At 39.2% G+C, this 19924-nt stretch overlaps 1 protein-coding gene across 2 annotated transcripts in view; it reads right to left on the bottom strand.

Annotated features, from left to right (window-relative positions):
- The window catches only part of WDR72 (WD repeat domain 72), a gene marked incomplete at both ends in the record, with an annotated part of 202792 nt that extends 187510 nt beyond the window's left edge, over positions 1-15282 (bottom strand). For both annotated transcript variants that reach the window (XM_080707446.1, XM_080707447.1), the window contains 5 exons: positions 682-758; positions 1754-1928; positions 3280-3358; positions 8378-8484; positions 15130-15282. In XM_080707446.1, coding sequence (XP_080563572.1) covers positions 682-758; positions 1754-1928; positions 3280-3358; positions 8378-8484; positions 15130-15282 — 591 coding nt within the window. The remainder of the gene's footprint in view (positions 1-681; positions 759-1753; positions 1929-3279; positions 3359-8377; positions 8485-15129) is intronic.
- Positions 15283-19924: the final 4642 nt, after the last annotated feature.

Here is a 19924-nt window from a genome sequence, read left to right as displayed (position 1 = left end):
ACACAGATGTGTGCACTGGACTCCCAGGGAGGGGATCCTTGAAAATCACAGCCAACTCTCTCTCTCTCTCTCTCTCTCTCTCTCTCTCTCTCTCTCTCTCTCTCTCTCTCTCTCTCTCACACACACACACACACACACACACATACACACACACACACACACACACACACACACACACACACACGTCCCCTCTGCCACAAGGAACAGAGAAATATCATGCTATGATTTTTAAATTAAAAATGTTCTCTGTGGCCGGGTGGAGTGGCACACACTTGTAATCCCAGCATTTGGGAGGCTGAGACTGGAGGATCGTGGTTCGCGGACAGCTTTGGCTACTTGGTGAGGCCCTTTGCAACTCAGTGAGACTCTTTTTCAAAATAAAAAAAAAATTTAGTGCTTGGGGTGTAACTCAGAGGTAGAATGCACCTGGGTTCCATCTCCAGTATCAAAAAAATGTTATCTTTGTGCATTCATAAAAACACTTTTATATACTAAAATAAAAGTTGGAAGGATACAGTCCAAATGTACCAACGTCCATTCCTACAAAGAGGGAGAGGAAGGTAAAATCTATACACTTCTACATCATTTGAGCTTTTAATTGTGATCATGTTAATACCCTTTATAATTTTAATGTATCAACACACTTAAAATTGGGGAAAAGAAAGTAGATTCCAAGCCAACCTGAATGCTATTGATAGATGAGGAGAGATCCCATACTTTGAGCTCACCAGTTACTGATACCACCAACAGAGAATCTTCTGTGAAAAGAATGAAGATCACATATTAGCTAACCAGTGCCATAACTGGCTGTTGTAAAAGTCATTTAATAGTCATTTAAGAATTATGTGGGAGCCGGGCACAGTGGTGCATGCTTATAATCCTACTATTTGGGAGGGTGACACGGGAGGATTACAGGCTCATGGCCAGCCCTCCACAACTTAGTGAGACCCTATTTCAAATTAAAGAACAAAAAATAGGGCTGGGGGTGTAGCTTGGAGGTAGAGTGCCCCTGGGTTCCATCCCAAGTACAACAACAACAACAACAACAACAATAATAATAATAATAATAATAAAATAACAACAACAATAAAACAACAATAGAATTTAAAATAGGGCTGGGGGTGTAGCTTGGAGGTAGAATGCCCCTGGGCTCCATCCCAAGTACCACAATAACAACAACAGCAGAATTCTGTAGGACTAGGTAGGTAGAAAATTTTCAATTTTTCATAAAAAATAAACATTTCACATCATCTTCTAAATTTTTTTTTATTTAAAATGATGCCTGTGTATAAAAAGAACACCAATAAACAAATAACCATGTCCCTAATCATTTGTTGGTAGTGTGCGATCCTGTTATCTCAGAAATACATTGAGGAACCGGCTTCCTCTGGAGTCACTCGTTAGAAAAACTGGATTCTCCTGAGTATTATATCCAGTATGTACAAGGCAAAAGTTCTATGAGTTCTGCTGTTCTCCAACACAACCCTGACTGTGCCTGTTAGCATACAGCAAGCAGCAGTGGGTAATGGGAACTGAGATTCCCTCTTTCCCTTTATCAACTTCTTGCTGACTTTTAATGATGTGAGCCCGTGCTGTGGGGACTCTTAATTTTCCTTGATCTGGCTTACAGAGCTACCCCCGCTAACAGGTAAATACAGAGGCATTCTGAAGCACTGCCCAAGAATTCATCATTCAAATGTGGAACTTGACTGTAGGTGCAATCTCTGCATGGTGTATGATACCCGGCGATTACCTTGGATTCTCAAAGAATGAACAATCCACATGCACTTGATCCAATCAGGAGACTGGGATGACGAAAAATTGTGAACAACAGCCAGGTTTTTGGCATCAATTATGACAACGTCTTGATATTCTCCGCAGCACAGAAGCCAGCCTTCTCCTCTCATCCGGAATGCGCAGTGGTAATACTATGCAGATGGAATTCAAAGTAAGAACTTCATTATCACTAGCAGTTAACCCAAGTTTAGCAATGTTGGAAACTGCTCGAAAGAGTAAGTTTTAGTATCTGTTTGATAAAGATACTGAACTGAATGTCAACTAAAACTTCTTTTAGTTCAACTATTCTGCATTCATACAATGTTGACTTTGCATTTCAGTTTCTCTTATAGTTCACCTTTTTTTTTTTTTGGAGAACAAGGGGACTCTTAGAAAGAAAAATGTTACTTCAAATCATGGAAATTACACCAACTATATTATTCTGTGGTATTAGAGCTAAAAGCAGAAAGAAAAAAAAAAGGTTCTCCACCCTAGCAATATTGCTACTAGTTCATATGAAATAAAAGATTTTGAAGAGTATTTGAGAAGTTTGTATGCCAAATAAGTTTGGGGAATATGTTTTATTAAAATTCAAGCCAGGCATGGTGGCGCACGCTTGTAATCCCAGCATTCAGGAGGCTAAGACCGGACGATCAGGGTTCACGGTCAGCCTCAGCTACTTAGTGAGGCCCTCCACAACTTAGTGAGATGCTGTTTCAAAACAAAGAATAGAAAATAGGGCAGGTGGTGTAGTTCAGAAGTCAAATGCCTCTGGGTTCCATCACCAGACACACAAAAAATAAAAAAATAAATAAAAAATTAAAAGTCATGTAATACATTGCACCTTTAATAAACTTTCTCATGGTGCAGGGTTTTAGTTCTGGAAGAATACCAAAGAGTTCTTGAATGTTGCAAGAAAGCATCACTCAACACCCAAAGCAATGAGTGAAATATATGAAGGCACTCTCAGAAAATATATAAAGGCACTGTCCCACCAATAGACCCATATAGCTACATTGTATGTACTTGGAACCCATCTATCCAAAGCCCAAAACTGCTATAAAAAATTAGAAAGTGACTATAAAAGTTATGGCTATGCTTCTTCCTCTCATAAATTAAAAAAAAATCAGAAATTAAGAACTGAAAATTGAGGGAAAACCATTTCATGCTTTATAACACAGAATATCATTTAGATTGAATCACTGAAACCGGCATCTTTCTGTGTACATCAATGTATGTTCTGTGAGTGTCACAAAGAAAGAATTATAAAAATTACCTATAAAAAATAAGATACAGGGATACAAGAATCATCCAAAAAAGAAAAAAGAAAAAACTTACTAAATAATGTATTTTGAGAAAAAATACCCAAACAACAGATGATTACTGATGATATTTTACTCTTATAGCAAAATAAGAATTCAAGAAAAGAGTAGTTCATTGACTGTTTTATAGTGAATGTTCTAGATAAGTCCAGAAATGTTCCGGGGGGCGCAAGGTACATACGCAGATGGCGGTGTGCCTGTAAGGAAGCGTGGCCTTCTGCACACACTGTCCGTTGGTGACATTCCAAACACGCATCTCCCTAGAAGAGATAACTTTGTATTATCCTCTGTCATTTCCACTCAATTGGCTGGAATCATTTTTGTGCCGCCAAGTTTTTATTTTTTTTCTTTAGCACTGCACTTAAGTGCAACCTGATCGTTTATGTGGCTTTTTGTTACAGATTACTGGCCAAGAAAATGTTGTGGTCATTAGCGGGGCTGACATGCTGTATCTGTATCTTTTTGTTTGGGTAATTACACCCTGCCACCAACCTGCAAACCTGACTTGAGGGCCAACCTGGTCCACAGGAAATTGGAGGATACAGCTGTCACAGCCCTTGAAGAGGGACCATACGACAATCTTGCCATGAAAATCACATCTTCTCGAAAATGGTTTATTTCACTGATTTAAACCATGTACACAGAAAAACATAAGCGTGTCCTTACTGGATCTTCTGGGGGCCAGATATCATTTTTTATAAAAAACAAACAGCGCCACCAAGAGGCTATGTTTGGTCTATCATTGGTCTATCATTTAATTTGGTCTATCATTTAATTCTTTGATTTGAAATCCTGAAAACATCTTGACATATTATATTAATACTTTTTCAATCTAATTGTTTTTCAAGCCTTTACTTGATTACATATGTGTTATAAAGATGTAGAGATACCTATCAAATGTGGTTACAAAATGCACTCAGGGTAGGGTAGCTTAAAACTATGTGATTTCTGTTCAGAAAAAAAAAGAACACCTATTTCAGAGTTGTTTGATAATATTCTCCAGTTTTAATAATTTCAACACAGCACCAATAATTTTCATAGGAGAAAAGAGTTCTGCATACATTAAGGTAAATGCTGTTACTACTGAAAAGCAAATCATACAGATTAAAAATGTTAAATACTATATGTGTGTGGTGATTTGCGGGCTTTTTTTGTTTTCTTTTGCTTTTCTAACCAAACACTTGAAATCAAACTTCTACATCCATGGTTCTTAAACTGGGTGATTTTGATCGCTCAGTCTCCCTCCTCCGTATCCCAAGGACTTTTAGCGATGTTTGGAGATATTTTCAGGTGTCACAACTAGGAACACTCTACTGCCATCTAGTGGCGAGATTTCAGCAATGCTGTTAAACATCTTGGACCGCACAGGACCAGCCCTTTCAACAAAGGATCACCCAGTCCAGTATATACTAATATTGAGGTTCAGAAATAAAGCGATAGGTATAAAAGAAAAATGTTCATGTCCCCCCCCCCGTTTATATCTAACCTTCTTCTAAAAAGGATTTAAGGTAACCTGAAAAGACATGCACCTGTATAAAACAGGAGGAAAAAAAAATCTCACTGTGTGTATGTATACTGAAAAGCAATATTACAAGAAAGATAGAAATTGAAACCCCAAAGGTAAAGAAAATTGAACTTTAATTAGACAATATAGAATTATAATTTTACAGGGGGTTTGATTTTAGCACCATAGTTATCAATTCTTGCTGTAATCGCAGCAATCATCTACAATATTTTTCCAAAAAATTACATTCAAGAATTCTAACACCATGGCTTTATCTTTGGAGTTCTAGTGTGGGTAATTTTAAAAACCTACTGGTCATTTAACTTGTTCCTAGGTAAGTTTATCTCTAAATCATTACATCTAAACTTTGACTATACACTAGAATTATCAGAAAACTTTTAAAAAATAGGAATAACAGCTGGGTATAGTAGTACTGTAATCCCAGAACTTGAGAGGCTGAGATAGGAGAAAGACACAGGTTCAAGGTCAGTCTCAACAACTCAAAGATACTCTCAACTACTTAGAGAGACCCTGTTTCAAAATAATATAAGACGGTCTAAGGATATAGCTCGGAGGTAGAATTCTCCTGGGGTCAATCCCCAACACAAAGAATATATGATGGCTAAGACCTACCTCAAATCAGGTTAATTAAATCACATTATTTATGGTTGAAGCTTGGGCATTAATGAAAATTCCCTAGTAATAATAATAATTTAAATCCAATGCGTTTCCTATTTGTTTGATCATCATTTTCTAACCTAAATGTAAAAATAGCCAGGCATGGTGGCAAACACTTGTAACCCCAGTACTTGGGAAGTTGAGATGAGAGGATCGCAGGTTCTCGGCCAGCCTCAGCTACTTAGTGAGACCCTCTGCAACTTAGTGAGACCCTGTTTCAAAATAAAGAATAAAAAATAGGGCTGGGGTGGAGCTTGGAAGTGGAATGCCCCTGGGTTCCATCCCCAGTACTGTGAAAGAAGGAAGGAAGGAAAGAAGGAAGGAAGGAAGGAAGGAAGGAAGGAAGGAAGGAAGGAAGGAAGGAAGGCAGGCAGGCAGGCAGGCGGGCGGGCGCCAAGAAGGCAGGCATCATTTTATGTTGGCTCCATTCCCTTCTCTCATGCTCACATTATAACTTGACTTTTGCCTGGAAGGGGAGGAAGCTAACATAAAAGCTCGGTTTGCCATCTTGAATTAGAAGTCTATCAGATTCTTCAAACTCTCTTGCCTTCCGTTATGTGTTTGGCTTTTCTTTCTCTTTTTTTTTCAGGGGTGTGTGTGTTGAACCCAGAAGTATTTGAGCTATACCCCCAAGCCTATTTCATTTTTTTTATTTTGAAACAAGATATAAGTTGTTGAGAGCTTTGCTAAACTGCTGAGGCTGGCCTTGAACCTGTAACCCTCCTGCCTCGGCTTCCAGTCACTGGGCTGGCAGGGGCTCACCCCATACCCGCCTGCACCTTCTTCAGTGGGTCTCTTTTAGGTCTCTTATATGTTCATATTTCCCACCCTATGTGAGCGAGTTTTTTATTCCATCTTTGGGCGGTCACCACAGTACCGCAAGCCAAGATCTCTTTAATGTAGAGTTCTAGATTTCCATATGCCACGAGCTAGTATCTATTTCCACCCAGATTACTCTCAAGAGTTCTCCCTTCTCAAGTTCAAAATGACAAGCATTTTTGGCTTCATTTGCTCTCTATCTCAACGAGCGGTATAATCACTAACGCTTTCCAAGTTATTCCTGGTCCTACACTTTTCCTCTGGTGTGAAATTGCTGCTCCAAGTACAGTGTCTGGGCTAACCGTAGTCTAGTATTGTGTTAGAGGTACAAGTTCTTCGACCCCAGCCCACGACTCCTGAATCGGCATCTCCAGGAGTAAGGCTCAGAACCCGAAAATGAGCTGTGGGAGGGATTCTGACGCATGCCTAGGTTCGAGGAGCGCTGCCTTAGAGGCCTGCCAGGCCTGGTGCCTCCCTGAATCTCTGGTCTCATCTCTTTCTGATCACTGGAACCTTTTATTAATAAATAACAACTCAATTACAAGACTTTTTGCTTTAATGTTTTATTAATTACATGTATATTTATTAATATAAAATATTAATACAGCTATATCAACCTTATTTGGTTAGTAGACATCTGAGGGATATTTTTTCCATCCATTTGCTTAAGTTTTCCATCTCCTCATGCTGTTTTTATTTTTTAATTGTCTGACAATTTTTGTAAGTTAACCGCAAGGCTTAGCCCCATCATATAATTGGAATTACTATTTTATCCAGATTTATTTCTTGTTTTGTTTTGCTTTGTTTTGTTTTGTGGTGGTACTGGGGTTCCTGGAAGCCCTTCTACCTCTGGGCTACACTCCCAGACCTATTTTATATTTTTATTTGGAAACAGGGTCTCTTAAGGTAGCAAGGCTGGCTTAGAACCTGCGCGATCCTCCTGTCTCCGCCTCCCAACCCTCCGTGGGGATTACAAGCGTGCACCACCAGGCTTGGCTATCCAGATTTATTTCAATTACCTTGCTTTGTGCTTTTCATCTGCCTCAAGTTTTCTTTGATTTCTTGCTGTCTTCTTTGGATTCAATGATTTTAAATGACTGCAATTTATATATACATTGTATTTTAGTTCTATTTCTTTTGTCTCTTAGGCTTAAAGTCTAAAGTGCGTCGACATCTTTCCCACTTCTACAACACTAGAGCATGTGGAATCTGGTCACTACACAATTCGTGCTATTGTGGACTAAGAGTGTATGAGTGGGGTGGAGAGATAGGATAGATATAAACATTATGTCTTACATAGTATGTTTATTTGAATTTTATAGAAATTTGTCATTTTGTCAAAACCCTATTTTTCATCAGATTTTTTTTCTCAAGTCATTATTATCTCCTACCCATGAGTGTCATTTAGAAGTTTGTTAGTTACAGAGAGCCTAGTGGTAGTAAATGCTCTGAATACTCACACATCTCAGTCTGATCCACTATTTCCCTTATGAGGATAGATGTCTTTTGCCATTTTGTTAAACTATGCTATTTACACAAGTTGGATACCTAATTCTTCATTGTTTTGGCTCTCAGAATCCAAAGGCACATAATAACCCTGTGGGTTAAAAACAAGAGGGGGCGCTCTTATTTTAACCAGCAAGTTGATCCCTCATTCACAAATTCGTGATAAAAAACGTTCGAATCCTTTGGCAAATAACTCATCAGCAGAGTCTCACTCTTCCATCGGCTGGCTTTTTCTTCTAGCTAAGGCCTACGTCACTGGAGCGCCTTGCTTCCAAGAAACTTCAACTCAACCACGTTTCATGCTCTGCTCCCTTCTCTCAAGCTTCAGACGAGGGTACAACACAAACACCATAATTCTCAAATCGTTCTATAAAACTGTGAAGGCTTGGGCGGGTGTACTTAAGACTTCAAAGTGAGTTCAACTATATGAAACGAGACAGGAGCCAAACGTTTCCATTCCCGATCCTATGATACTTGGCATTTGTCAGTGTTCTTCACCTAGTAAGAGGCCACAAAGTCTGACGTACCCGTTGGAATATAGATCTCGGCACTCACTCAGCAAAAAACACTGAATTACTTTAGGAGTCACGATAGTGATTGCATTCCTCGAGACTGACACATGGGTCACTCAAAAATTCAAGATTCAATTCTTTCTAGATGTGAAAGGGACATGTTGGTCATATAAGTTTCCTTAGGGCCTGAAATTGTACCCCATCATAGCTTTTAAAAATGGAAATGAATGAAGAAGGAAATAAAATTTCACACATCTTACCCATTCTCAGCGGCACTGACAACGTAGGGGTGTTTGGAGAAGTCCCTTGCTCTGGCCAAGCACGTCACTGAAGCTGAATGACCAAACAGGAGTTCTTTAGCTGAAATCTGAAAGAGGTGGGGGGAAACTTTACACAACTCTGAACTGTTTGAAAGATAGACATCACATTTATATTCTGATCAGAAAGCCCTTTTACTTTATACTTTTCTGTGCATAAGCTTTAGGAAAAATGATTATGGCATGTTAAAATTCATAGGAAAACGAACTTCTAAGTACAGAAATTGTGTTGTACACATTTTCTTGTTTGTTTTGGTTTGGTGTTTATTATCATAAAATCTGGATGATGGTCAGGCTTGTTTTGTTTTACACTGTTGAAGTTTTGAACACAAAGAAGTCAGTGCTGATGATTTGTATGTATTAAACTGCCTCTCAAATGATAACAGTATATTAATATGTAGGTGACAGAACTGAAATGAGTTTATAAAATATTTTGAGAAAATATTATCTTTTAATAATCATTAAAGCACCTTATAGGTGGTAAATTTTGGAAAACAGTAAGGAGGTTCCTCGAAAACTACTATATGGCCCAGGAAGATCATTTCTGTGTATATATCCTTTGGATATATACAATTCCTTTGGAATTGAAAACAATAACTTGAAAAGATCTGCACCCCCATGTTCATTGTGGCAGTATTCACAATAGCCAAGGTATGGAAACAATCTAAGTGTTCATTGAGAGAGGACTGGATAAAGAAAATGTGTGTGTGTGTGTGTGTGTGTGTGTGTGTGTGTGTTATTCAATCATAAAAAAATCTTGCCACTTGTGACGACATCGATGAACCTGGAGAATATTTATGCCAAGTGAAATTGCCAGATAGAGACAAATATTGCATTTCCAAATAAATGAGCTATCAAGCCATGAAATGACATAGATAAACCAAATGCATATTACTCAAGTGAGATAACCAATCTGTAATATCTATATGATATTCTGGAAGAGGGAAAACTATGGAGATAATATCAGCAGCAATTGTCAGAGGTTGGGGGTGGCCAGGGATGAACAGGTGGAGCAGAGGATTTTTAGGGCAGTGCAAATACATCTTCATGATACCAAAACGGGCATATATCGTATGTGTATACATACATACGTATAATCAATTATATATTTACCAAAACCCATAGAATATGGCAACATGAAGAGTAAACCAACTCAGAGCAGGCATGGTAGCACACCTTGTAACCCAGTACGTGAGAGGTTGAGACAGGAGGATCACAGGTTTGAGGCCAGCCTCAGCAACTTAGCAAGGCCTTCAGAAACTTAGTGAGACCCTGTGCCCAAATAAAAAATAAAAATAAAACAAGACTGAGGATGTACCTCAGAGGTAGAATGACTCTGGGTTCAGTCCCCAGTAACACACACACACACACACACACACACACACAAGAAAGTGAATCAGCTTGAATGTACACTGGGAACTTGGTGATTACCATGTGCAGCTCTTCACTGACTGTAACCACTATTCCACTCTTGTAGTAGAGGGGAGGATGGGTATGTGGAGGCAGGATTTGGAAACTCTGTTCCTTTTACTCAATTATATTGTGAATGGGAGACTCTATGGAAAATAAAGTATACTAAAATATTTTAAATACTTTATATGGCTTTCTGCCTCAAAAATAGTAAAATTAACGTCAATTAAACAACATCCTAATTATTACCTAAAAATGCCGATGGTTCGCTCCTCTATGAGATGTTAAAAACATGGGCTAGTGCCAGGCGTGGTGGCGCACTCTTGTAATCCCAGTACTTGGGGGGCTGAGACAGGAGGATCGCATGTTCAAAGCCAGCCTCGGCTACTTAGTGAGACCCTGTTTCCAAATAAAATATAAAATAGATCTGGGAGTGTAGCCCAGAGATAGAAAGCCCCTGGGTTCCACTCCCAGTACCACAAAAAGAAATATGGGCTAAATTCTCCCATTATCTCATATGTGAAAAAGTATATTTCTCATTATTTGGTAAAACAAGACTATAAAACTTAAACTACAAAATAGAAAGCATTTAAGGTCGTTTTAAATGAACCAAATCCTTTATTTGAATAACTGAGGAAATGTCTTCTATATAACAAAAAAACTATATTCCAAATGAATTAACATGAAAATACCATTATGTTTTTCTGAACTATATTCATGTAGATGATAGCACAGTCAGATCAATGAAGACAAATTATTTTTTGATGATCAATCTCTTCATGGCAAGTCTATATTAACAGAAATACTGCTTTATAAGGTCTGCAATCAGACTAAACTTTTAGTAATATAAAAAGGGTCTTATGGTGAGTTGAAATCACTTACAACTTAAGTTCTGACTCTACATTTTGGGGGGACTTCCAGAGGTTTCCATCTGAAATAAACAGCATGTTATCTTTTCTAATCATGGTACCCAAGGGCACAGATCCCCATGAACGTAACACCCTTCCAAATGAAAAGCCAGGCTGAGCACGAGGCACATCAGAAAACACTTCATTCTTTAGAAAAAATCCACCATGGACAAAATATCAGAATAGAATACCACTGCCTTTCACATGAAATCCTCATTTTGCTATTAAATCTTCACATTATGGCCGGGCGTGGTGGCGCGCACTTGTCATCCCAGCATCCAGGAGGCTGAGAGGAGGATCAGGATACAAGGACAGCCTCCGCTACTGAGCGAGGCCCTTTGCAACTCAGTGAGAGCTTGTCTCAAGATAAAGAATTTTGAAAAATAGGGCTGGGGTGTAGCCTGGAGGTAGGATCCCCCTGGGTTCAATCCCCGGTGCCACAAAGCAGAAAACAAACAAAAAACTCTTCTCATTATTTGAAGAAGCATAAGGATTTGTCAGCATCTCATTTTACCAGTCTAGGACTGCTGTGAAGGATAAAAGGTAAATAGCACAGTGATGCCTCGTTTTCGTCATGGAAAAAGCTAGAGAAATGTCTTTATCACCACGCATTGTCTCTACCTCTAGGAAGCACTGCTTCCTCCCAATCCGCCCTCCAATGGGAAAGAGAAAACAACACGCGCTTTGGTGAACGTGTGTCGTGGTCTAGGCACCGGTCAAGCCACGGCCAGTGTCTAAACCCCCATTCACAGGTGAAGGAGTAAAGGCTCCGAGCACACAGATCCTGTGTCCAGTAATCACGGCTTTGTTAAATATCAGGGGGAGAAACTAACCCAGAACCGCACTTTTCTTTCAATACATATTGCTGTTCTTTATTTTGCTGCGTTTCATTCTGAGTACCAGACAGAAAGAAACAGAGCTCACAGCAATACTAAGGGAATCTGTGGGGTCATTCACCTCATTTCCCCCTGTGCTTAAAGGCAATTGATATCAGAAAACTCAAGGGAGGAAGATCTCAGCATGGGAAGTGGAGACGATGCTCTCTGGGCCACCTCTTGAGCTAGAGGACCAAGGGGAAAGACCCTGAACCTGGAGGCGGCAGCACCGCCTAGGCGAGCAACGAGAAGCCCAGGACGGAGTGACACTCAATTTCTACGTGCCCTTGCCCCTGCGATGCCACCACTCATGGACGGGAAAACACTGTGGGTATACCCAGGCCCTGTGGAATACCTGGGTACCCCTCGATATCCAGGACTCAAATCCTGGATACCTTAAATCCTCCTCTATACAATCCTGAATCCCTTTAACCCTTTAACAAACAAATGATAACATCGTCTTGCCAGTCCCACCATCTCAGGAAACCCAAATCTGGAAGTTGTCCTTGACTGCCCCTCTCATTTACCCCAGAGCCAATTGGTTTCCCAGGTTTTTTTTTTTTAATTCTCTTTTAAATATCTTTCCAGTGTTCATCTTCACTCGTCCCCATTGCTATTGATGGGTTTTATGCTTTAAACTTCCTTGGCTTCATTGCTACAGAAGCCCCCTGTGCACAGTCTCTATCCTTGAGCCCCTGACTCCGTCCATTCAGTTTGCCCTTCCCATTACCAGCCGGGATATCCTAAAACACAAGGATCATGATCAAACAGTAGCATATCGTCTCCTCACAAAAAAAAAAAAAAATCTTCAAAGCCCTCCTTCGCACCCTGCTTTCAATAGGCGTGCACTGTAGCTGTCGTCAGCGGCTACACTGGCTTTATCCCATCGTTCCATTTGCGCCTATCACCTCTAATTGCTTCTGCATGTTCCGGGTAGACTCGAGTACACTCTCCAGTACCCTGCAGGCAAAATGCTCATGCCTCTTGAAAAGAAACGTGTCATTCTCTCCGTTCACCATCTCCTCTCTTTATCAAATCCTGTGCCTCCTTTAGAATTTATCTCAAACTCAGCATCAAGCTTTCCCTTTAAAACTTGAAGATATTACTTCATACCCATTAGACTAGCTTGTGTGTGTGTGTGTGTGTGTGTGTGTGTGTGTGTGTGTGTGTACAATTTTTAGTGAAGATGTGTGAAATTGAAACACGTGTGTTCTAGTTGGGATGCAAAGTGGTGTTACTAATATATGCATTCCTCCAAAAAACTAAAAACAGCATGCCCATACGTGCCAAAATTTCCACTTCTAGGTATATACCCAGAACAACTGCAACCAGGGAGGTCAATATATATGTTCACACCTATCTACATGGCAGCATCATTCACAAGACCCCAAATGGGGAAGCAACCCAGATGTGCATCGATGGACACATGTGTGATGCATGCACAACAGAATAGTATTCAGTCTTACAAAGGAATAAAAATGTTACATGCTATGACATCCACGAATCCTGTATATTATGCTAATGAAATAAGCCTGACACAAGAAGTACTGTATACTGTATGCTCCACTTATCTGAGGTATTTAGGGGGTCAAGTTCATAGACAGAAAGCAGCACATCTGTATTAACCACTGTCTTATTCACGCTGCCAAGCTTTTCACATCCTCGTGGTGAATTTCCAAAACACAAAGCAAATCCCATTCCCAACTTTAATTTCCGCAAGGGCTCTTCTTGACTAGAGGATTAAATGTAAGCTTCATGCTATCTGCACTTGTCACACCCAGGCCCCCATCTTGTCTCCTCAACTCACTTCTCATGCTGGTTCACATCTAGGCTGCAGAAACAGAGAGCTCTTCGTTTTCCTGCAGGCACAGGCTATTAACAAGAATGACCTGGTTTCTCTTCCTCATATCCATGGCTGAGCTTCCCACCTTTGGCACTGCCGGCATTTGAGGTGGCGATATCCTTTGTTGCAGGGGATGTCCTGTGTATTCTAGGATGTCTATAGAACCCTCTTCTTCCAATTTTCACACCCCAAGATGTCTACAGATGTTACCAAATGTCTCTTGGGTGGCAAAACAGACCCTTGTTAAGAACCATTGCTCCAAATGCAAAAAGAAGACTTGCTACTAAGATAAAAATGGCATAACTTCTCCATGGAATCCACAGTACAGACAATTCCCTGCTTAGAGTACCTATAGCAAAACATTTCTGTGCTGCATAGCAATTCTTTCTCTACAATCCTGCAACTTCCTGGATAACCAGCACAGACCTTCTTATTCACGTCTGAACTCGTGAGTACTACCATGAGGCATAATTTACAATGTGCACTCAACAGATGCATGCCCAACAAATCCTGGATAAACTTCAGGAATGTATAAAAAGATAAGGAATATTAAGATGCCCAAAGTTTTATGTTTATACCGACCTACACATAACTAGGCAACTGTTTCAGCCAGATGATAATATATTTCGACATTAGAGAGATTCACAAGGCATTTTAAGCCATTTAGGAGTCTGAGTTTAAGCTAACGTAGAAAATAGATATTTTCCAATTATATATGGCCTACCATTTTTAAAGCACAACTGTTGTGATAATAGCCCTTCCTTCTTTCAAGAATGTTTATAAACATTGAGCCGAGGGGCTCTCCTTTGCAGTTCTTAGCAATCCTGTACTGGGACTATTCATGATGGAAGATGTTAATGAATTACACTATAAAATAGAATTACAATTAATTGTTAATTTAGGTTTTAAAGTGACAGACTTTAATGGCTAAAAATAGTCTTGGATCTTTAAAAGGCTTCTTAATGAGGGCAATATACTTTAAGTATATCATTAGTTTAAATGTTCAAATTGGGTCTAAAGACTGCTAGAGTTAAGCAAATATCTGTTCCGATATGTTAAATGTTTATGACTTGGGCCAGAAACAATTAATTGATAATCGATGGGCCAACTCCTAGGTGAGTTCAGGTTCTGAAACAAGAGGACGGCAATAGTAAATTGAATTTAGAGCATTCTGATGCGATCTGTAATAATCACAGAAAGCAGAGAGTAAAAGAATAGCAAGGAGGCCAAGCCAGAAGATGCACCCAGATAATTAAGATATTACTCTTCTAATTACTCACTTAATAGTGCCTTTTAGGGGTGTCCTTTGTTTGGATTAATGAGCCATAATTTTTAGAATTATACTTACATGTCTGTAGTTCACTTACTTAAACATATAATTCAGGAAATTAAGTAGTAAAACTCAGCAGAGCTACTTCAGGGATGATAACATTTAGTGGCTAGCTAAGATTAGCAATATTCATAATATAATTTTCAAGCATGGTCTTGAGCCACCATTTAACACTTCTCTTTCACTGAATTCACAAGTAAATCGGATTCCTTCCTTCAGTAAGCATCTTTTCAGCAAGGTGCCAACGGTTCACTGTCACAGAAGCAGGAGAGGTGAGCTTTGCTTGTGGGTGAAAGCTGTCCATTTCAATCCCAACAGCCTTCACTAACCTTGAGTTCAGGTGAGAGGTTCCAGAGACAGAGCTGACCCTCTTGGCTGCCAGTCACAATCGTCTGCTGGTCATCTGTGATCATGATGGCACTGATGCTGTGGGGAGGGGCATCTCTTCCCCAGAGAGCCACCGCCTGCAGGGAAGTGCTCATGGTGGGTGGGTCCTGGGTATACAGAGAAGGGAACAAGTGTACATGAACTTTTATTTTTTTCTTTTTATCCAAATCATATTGAAAATGGCATACATTCACACAGTGCTTGGTGCCCCCCACTCCCTCTTTCCCCCTCTCAACAATGAGTGTCCAGGTTAACCATACTACATTCATGCTTTTACACATATTCAGATGTAGCTCCTCCATTAATCAACCTCAGCCTTCTTCCTCTCCTACCCTTCTATTCTAGCTGTGCTGAGGTTTCCCCTCCATTGTCTGGAGTCCCTCTGCTATTCTTAATAGACTATTTCTAATAGTTTGGGCATATTACAGAAAACACACATCCCTTCTCTTTCTGTGCATGACTGATCTCACTTAACATAATGTTCTCCGGGTCTTTCCATCCTCTTGTGAATGACATGATTTTGTTCTTCTTTATTGCTGAGTAGAATTCCATTGTGTGTATTTCCTATAATTTTACAATCCATTCATCTGTTGATGGAGACCTTGGTTGGTTCCATATTTTGGCTATTGCGAAATGTGCTGCTATGAACATGAGTATGAACTTCTTTCTTTAGTTTTGGGGGACTGATCATAAGACAAAGCAGATTTATGATGATATAAACTTCAACACCAATTAGCAGAGACACTGAAATCACTATGCCTACTTTTAGTCCATGAAAAAGGTATGACTTTTCTTCTAATTACTGATTATTGATGCTTGTGAACAGAACGATAAAGGTAGTCTCCCCATTCCACACCCAGTTTTTAATATGGGTTGATCCTAACCTGCTCTGAAGCCAAGCTCAATCTAAAGAAGAGAGCTTTCTACGTAGTATAGACTCCTCTCTCCAGGAATGTCACCTAATCTCAGTCACAATGCCTAAAGATTGGTATTAAAATCAAAGTCTTTTCCAAAAAAATAGCATTTCCTACTCTTGAAAGAGTCATGTATGGGTGAGTATCATCATATCTGCCATATTTAGGTTCCAAAAACTATTTGTAGCTATTTTCATTTGACTATTTATGTTTTTATATTTTCCTCACCAATAAACTTCATGAATTAGTATTTATCATGTGTTAGTTGCAGGGATAAAAATTAATCAATAATTATAAAAATACTCAATAGTAGTACCACTCAAAATACCACCAATCATTACATTTTAGGACACAAAAAAATTAAATTTTCTTCCCAGATAGGCATTGTTTTCTGAAACACAAATAATTTGGGGTAACTTAGCAGAATATGTTTAATCCCATTAAAAGTGTCAAAAATAAGAGAGAGGATGATAATACCAAGCACACTTCTAACATTTGCTTTGAGAAATTCAAGAAAATGAAAATTTTTGGCTTGGCAGGATCTATGGAACTAAAAAATTAAAAGTATAAATACTAACAATAATTTTTAATTATGGTACATGTTGATTTATCGTGTTCATTTATATACACATAAACAGACAAATGCATAAACATGGGTGTGGATTGATACTATGAATATAAATTCAGCATGGGCTTTATGCAACACACAAACTCCATACATTAATATTTCACTTGCATTTTCATTATTTGGAATTCAGTACCTAGTTCCTCATGGCTCATGTATTCGTGAAGTAAAAAACTCCACCGATTCTATAATATTCCTCTAATATTCATACTGCCATAGTCAGGAACTATGAAACCAAGCTTTCTGTAGGAAATGTCCTTGGTATTACAATTTTCAATGCCAAGACCACATCAATTAATCACATTGCTAAGCTAACCAGAGAGTTCTGGTTTCAATAACACTGTTACCTAAATTTGAACTTCTTATACTTCGAGCACAGAAACAATGCATTATATACATATTAAAATAATTGTTTCATGATGATGATTGTAAATATTTCTAGGAAATCCCAAGAAATAAAAACAGAGTAATCTGAGAACCACTACAATAAGCCTTGAAGCTGAGTCACTCTGTGGCATTTTTGGCTAGGACTTTTAGTGTTAATCTACAGAAGGACAAGAGGTAAAAGCTTTTAGAGGTAACCTTGATAAGTGAAATGAGAACCAGAAAAAATGTACCACTACCCCAAGAAGATAAGAAAGCTTACTTCTAAACTTCACACACACACACACACACACAATGTGCCAACCAACCCTGAACTATAAATGAGTATGAAAAAATGTATCATCATATAAAATGCAAGAAATGTGATATAAAAATCAATATAAAAAGTTTTCCCAGGTTAATGGTACTATTAGGATATTTTTTAAAGTACTATAAGGGCTTAATTGGGTGGTGTGTGCATGTATGCTTCCACCATCTTGTACCCCATTAAGATGTATGACTACAGTGCACCAATAAAAATTTTAAAAAGTACTATATATGTTAGATATCTAAAATCCAAAGAAAATGACCATGTCAAATGTCAGGACAAATGCAGAGCAAGTGAAATTCATTCACTGATGTTCAAAACATACAAGGAAAGACATTTAGCAGATTCTTACAAAGGCGCCATAAATATCCACTATGTGCCCCAGTCCATCGCTCCTAGGTCTGACCCATGAGAGGAAGAAAAGGCATATGTTTACACAAAGACTGCTAGTGTGAAACTTTTTATTTGCAATAGTCAAAAACTGGAAATAACCCAAATGTCAGCTAATAGATAATTGGATGAACACATTGTGGCATGACCACACAGTGAGATACTATTCTAAAACCAAAGAACGGCCTAACGATTCACACAACGGAAATCTAAAAATAATTATGTTGGGTGAAAAAAGTAACTAGTAATAATACTGTATGATTCTCTTTGTATAAAATTCTAGAAAATTCAAATTAGTCTATAGTAACAAAGAACAGAAAATTGATTGCCTGGGAACAGGAGGAAAGGGCAAGAAATGATAAAGATATCATGGAGAATGAGTCTACTTAAATACAGTCATTGTTTTAATTGATGACGGGTTCATGAGTTTCATATGCAAAAATGTAAATAATACACTATAAATGTGTTCTGCATATATACGCATATTCTGCATGTCAATTATACTTCAGTGAAGCTAGTTTGGGTGGTTTTGTTTGTTTTTAAAAGCATTCTAAAACTTACTCCGATCACCAAAACTAAACAAGATTTCTACAGAAACAACTCCAGTGGCAAATGGGCTCAAAATAAAAAATTTTAAAACATTCAAGAAAATAATAAAGCCTTGAGCAAGTGGAGGGATCAGTAACCCAGAAACTAATGATAAGGGAACAATCGAAAACTTACTGCAAAAGAACAATTGTTATTATAAATCATTAAGAAGACAGAAAAAAACAAAAGTCTGTAAAAATAAGCAGGTAGACTTTTATAAGAAATGACTACTTCTAGAAATAAAACAAATCTCAGGTAAGAACATAAATCAGAATGCACTCTGTAACAAGAGAATAAAGGACCTTACTATCATTCTCAGGAAATTACCCAGAATATAACAAGGAGTGTTAGAAATTAAGATTAATCAGAAGCCAGCGTGGTGACACACGCTTGTAAGCCCAGCATTCAGCAGGCTGAGACAGGAGGATCATGGTTCGTGGACAGCCTCAGCTTCTTAGGCCCATCACAACTCAGTAAGACCCTGTTTCAAAGTAAAGAATAAAAAATAGGGCTGAAGGTGTAGCTGCAAGGTAGAATGCCCTTGGGTTCCATCCCCGGTAACAAATTAATAATAATAATAATAATTGTTATTATTATTATTATTATATAATCAGAGCTATTAAGAGAGATATTAAATGAAAATACACAATGTTTATCAAACATAAATTATAAAAATGTAGAAGCCTTTCCCTTCCTGGCTAATTCAGTCCTAAACCATCATGCAGAGAGGACTGTGGGTGGAGTGCTCGCAGAATAAAGGGTGGCTGCCTAGGAGCTCATGTGGCCTCGGAGCGGAGGTGGAGCAGAGGTGGACGGGAGCGGGCATCAGGGCAGCCACTCCTAAACTGTAGGGAGGAGGAGAACAGAGCTGTTACTGGAGTTAGGGTTGGAATGGGGGGAGTCAAGAGCTCACTTTAAGAGGTGCCCACAAGGTGCCACAGGCTGAAGAGAATCAGAACAACAAGGGCAGAAGCCGTGGGAGGCTCAGGAGGCCTGTACAGGGTGAGAAGGCTGACACGGCGTGGGATGCTAATACCCAAGCAGCTAGGTGGTGGTACCCAGGTCAGGTAAGGAGGCCCAGATGGAGAGTCAGGGCCCAGAGAGGGCAGGGAGGATGTCCATCTGCATTGATGGCATTGCGCAGTGTTGGAGCTCGAGAAGGATGAGGGGAGCTTGGATGCTGGGGGTCATTAGGTACCTTGGATCAGAGCCCTGGTGCTAAGGAAGGCTTCTCCCTGAAAGTATGGCCAGGCATGGTGAAGGAAACCAGACGGGGGTGAGTAAGATCACACACGGGGGAAGCTGTCCGCTCTGCAAGACTGTTGACTCCATAGTCATTAGGATGGATCCCATGAAGAACAGGGAATAAAAGATTACTAGTTATATTGGAAGTGTATATCAAATATGTAATAAATTGGCTAGCTACATTAGAACCATACATCTGTGTGCCTGTTTGTCATCATCCCTGTGAATGACATTGAGAGGTGAGACTGCAACACACCGGTGGAAGTGTAAAGAAAGCTTCCCAC

Source organism: Muscardinus avellanarius (genome assembly GCF_963383645.1).
Source record: "Muscardinus avellanarius genome assembly, chromosome: 12".
In the NCBI taxonomy this organism is placed as follows: Eukaryota; Metazoa; Chordata; class Mammalia; order Rodentia; family Gliridae; genus Muscardinus; species Muscardinus avellanarius.
Note: the sequence above shows the minus strand (reverse complement) of the source record. Positions and strands in the feature narration are given on the sequence as shown.